The sequence below is a fragment of the Lactuca saligna genome, chromosome 1, assembly GCF_052625555.1.
Source record: "Lactuca saligna cultivar CGN05327 chromosome 1, ASM5262555v1, whole genome shotgun sequence".
Taxonomy (NCBI): Eukaryota; Viridiplantae; Streptophyta; class Magnoliopsida; order Asterales; family Asteraceae; genus Lactuca; species Lactuca saligna.
In genome coordinates this window covers 132,442,113-132,445,795 of record NC_136417.1, presented here as the reverse complement: position 1 = coordinate 132,445,795, position 3,683 = coordinate 132,442,113, and the positions used below count along the sequence as shown (strand labels likewise).

The following is a 3,683-nucleotide window of genomic DNA, read 5'->3' as shown; positions in this document are numbered from 1 at the left end:
ATGAAACACATAAAATATAGTTGAGAAAAATCCGCCGGAAAAACTCATTTTTGCTGGAGGGCTCGCCGGAGAAGATGATCAGAGAGTCGCCGGAGATAAGAAATTGCCGGAAACTTCAATATCCGATTTCAATGGTTTTTATGAATACCTACAACAAGTTCAATGGTAAATCAGATAATAATAATAAAAAAAAAAAGTGACCAAATGAATACAATTACAATAGTTAATTACCCATATAAGTTATTTTCCCAAAATATAAAAATGCGAAGAGACATGAGAATTTGGTAACAAAAAAAAAAGATGTAAAGAATGACATGAGACGTGATAATAATAATAATAATAATAATAATAATAATAATAATAATAATAATAATAATAATAATAAATAAATAAATAAATAAAAAATCGAATACTATGAAGCCGACCGCAAGGCGCAAAGCCTTCCTTCTTTGTCGTTTTTAAATAAACGAAGATTAGGTAGGTTGCTATCATAGGATAATGGGGTTATAATGTTAGATACAATTACACTACAATATTACATAATAAACTCCTTCACACGATATCTATCTAACAGAACACGAACAGTCAAACATTCATTTCTTCTCTCCTTCCTTTATACTCCAAACACAACGCGGATTCTTTGGTCTTCTTCTTCCTGCCGCTCTCTTTCTCTCTCTAAAACTTTCAACGAAATCATCAATAACATATACATAAAACCAACAATACCAGTGCTCTTCCTTGATTCAAGCTTATTTTCTTGATTTTTCTATGGCGATTTCAAAGAGTGGTAATAACAAGAAGCAGCAGCAGCAGCATCACTGTTACATCTCCGTACCTTCTGAGATCATAAGCTCTCTCTCATCTACTTCTCTTCAATCTCTGGTTGTTTCACCCAAAAAGGCAAGTGCTGCTTGGAAGATTGGTACTTTTTCGAGATCGAAGATTCTTAAGAACCCGAGGATCTGGTTTTTGTTGCTTTCTATATGTGGGTTCTTTTTTATGTTGAAAATGTATAATTTTGACCCTTTTGCACCATACCCATGTGGGAATAGCGAAAATAATGACGATTCGAGCATAATCTCAAGCGGGGTTCTGAGTGCTCCGGTCAAACTTGAAGAAAAATATGAGGAAAATAGTGATTTCTGGGAACAGCCAGATGGGCTTGGGTACAGGCCTTGTTTAGATTTTAGTGAAGAGTATAAGAAATCAAGCGTTGAGATTTTGAAAGACAGAACAAAGTATTTGGTGGTGGTGGTTTCTGGTGGTATGAATCAACAAAGGAATCAGATTGTTGATGCTGTTGTGATTGCTAGGATCCTTGGTGCCACTCTTGTCGTTCCAATCTTACAAGTCAATGTTATTTGGGGAGATGAAAGGTTTGTGTGTTTGTTCGTATTTTTTTTCCTGTAGCAATATCAGACTTTCATTTTCCATCATGAATTTTGGTTCGTGCTGTCCTTGGATGCAGCGATGCGTTAACAACAAAGTTTGTGGCAGTCTACTTGTTTGAGAAAAGTCATCCATAACACGTTTTTTGTGTTTAGACCCCCAAATTTATCAAATTCAGTTGTCCTAAAATAGAATGATTGGAGAGTTTCCGTGATATGTGTGTTAATTAGATTTCTAATTTGTGGGTGCAGTGAATTCTCTGATATATTTGATGTTGAGCACTTCAAGAGAACTCTAGCAGATGATGTTAGAATCATTTCGTCTTTGCCATCAAACCATCTGATGTCAAGACCAGTGGAGGAAAAACACACTCCGCTTCACGTTTCCCCTCAATGGATTCGCTCTCGTTACCACAGAAGGGTATGTGGATTTTCTTTCTTTCTCATTCAAAGTATGTATCATATTACAAATCATCTGAAAATAACTAAGAATTCCATCAATAGCTTGATTATGTTTGTTTACTTGGTCAAGATTCCACAATTAACATAGAAGATCCAAGTATAATCGCCCAAGTTTGAATTGATAAAAAGCATCTACTTTTGTTGTTTTTAGCCTAATGAGTCAACGAGATAATGAATGTTTTTCTTTTTTAATGAGGGTAGTTTTGTTTGTTTATATAGATGAGAAGAGAAGGTGTTCTACTCTTACGGGGTCTAGATTCAAGACTCTCCAAGGATCTTCCTTCCGATCTCCAAAAGCTTCGATGCAAGGTACAATGAAAGCATGTGACTTTGTAGCAAAATTGTTTTGGGGTGTCAAGGGTTCGAGTCTTACCAACTCCAGACTACAGTGTGGGAGTTCCTAATCCAACGTGGATTGGGCTTTTTGTGGGCAGCCACCTAGTGGACCCATGTGTCAGCTGTGAGGCATTGTAGAAAAAATAAACTTTTTGCGTAAACAATTTAATTAACCAGCGTATGATTATTTTTGTAGGTTGCGTTTCACGCATTGAGGTTTGCCCCACCAATCTTTGAACTAGGAAAAAAGATTACAGAGAGGATGAGAAGCAAAGGGCCTTATCTTGCTCTTCACCTTAGAATGGAGAAGGATGTTTGGGTGAGAACCGGATGTCTTCCAGGGTTGAGTTCAAAGTATGATGATATAATCTACAACGAGAGAAAGCTTCGCCCCGAACTCCTAACTTCAAGATCGAACATGACTTATCATGACCGAAAGCTAGCCGGTCTATGTCCTTTAAACGCGGTTGAGGTCACACGGTAAGCTTCATCACTATTTCTTTTATTTAAGGCTTTTGTTTCCATCATATATTGGACTTGCAGTTTGATGTATTATGCTTTGATGAATATCTCAGGCTGTTGAAAGCTCTACGAGCTCCAAAGAACGCAAGGATCTTTTGGGCAGGAGGAGATCCATTAGGAGGGAAAGAAGCATTGCTTCCATTAACAAAGGAATACCCTCATTTTTACAACAAAGAAGACCTTGCTTTACCAGGGGAATTAGAACCCTTTGCTGGAAAAGCTTCAATTATGGCTGCCCTTGACTACATTGTTTCTGAAAACAGTGATGTGTTCATGCCTTCGCATGGTGGAAACATGGGGCATGCCATCCAAGGACACAGAGCATACGCAGGGCATAAAAAGACCATTACGCCCAACAAAAGACAGATGTTATCATATTTCTTGAACCCTTTGCTTCCTGAAAAGAAGTTTAATCAGATTATCTTTGATTTGCACCGTGATTCCATGGGGCAGCCTGCTATTAGAACCAGCAAGGCGGGACGTGATGTCACAAAGTATCCGATACCAGAATGCATGCGTAATTGATTTTTCGATCAGGGGTATATTCGTCTTTTTGGTTCTTCGATCCCGAGCTTCTTATTGACTGGTTCATTATTTTTTACTACACGGGTGAATCATAGATCACTAAAATGTACATAAATACATCACATTATACGACACCAAATCTTTATTCAATTCATTTTATTCTTTCATATGAAATTCTCCCTATAGAGTAAAACAGTAACGTATCAAAAACAAAGAGTTAACAGCCTTCTTGAGCAAAGCAAAGGATATGGTGAGGATGTATAGGATCAGATTGACACCCTTAGAAAGATCACCATGAAGAAAACAATTATTCACATCGGACAGCTTAATTAGGCCGGAGCGTATACTTTCATTATAACATTCACTTTTTCTTTGCTACGTGTGCTTATTTTAGCTCACTTTTTCTTTGCTACCTCAATATAATTATATGTTTTTTTTCATATTTCAAAA

General features: G+C 37.0%; 1 protein-coding gene across 1 annotated transcript; it reads left to right on the top strand.

The window, feature by feature from the left end:
- The first annotated feature begins 551 nt into the window (after positions 1-551).
- Positions 552-3,407, top strand: LOC145044491 (O-fucosyltransferase family protein). The gene is made up of 5 exons (XM_078993203.1): positions 552-1,376; positions 1,641-1,809; positions 2,070-2,159; positions 2,383-2,666; positions 2,762-3,407. The coding sequence occupies exons 1-5, from the start codon at positions 769-771 to the stop codon at positions 3,231-3,233; spliced, it is 1,623 nt and encodes a 540-aa protein (XP_078849329.1). The 5' UTR covers positions 552-768; the 3' UTR covers positions 3,234-3,407.
- The last annotated feature ends 276 nt before the right edge of the window (positions 3,408-3,683 follow it).

What these genes read in the sequence shown, in the direction of transcription:
- LOC145044491 (XM_078993203.1), top strand. Translation starts at nt 769, where the DNA reads ATGGCGATTTCAAAGAGTGGTAATAACAAGAAGCAGCAGCAGCAGCAT. An exon ending in GCTCTCGTTACCACAGAAGG is followed by an intron (nt 1,810 to 2,069) that starts GTATGTGGATTT and finishes TTGTTTATATAG; the next exon opens with ATGAGAAGAGAAGGTGTTCT. An exon ending in TCCAAAAGCTTCGATGCAAG is followed by an intron (nt 2,160 to 2,382) that starts GTACAATGAAAG and finishes TTATTTTTGTAG; the next exon opens with GTTGCGTTTCACGCATTGAG.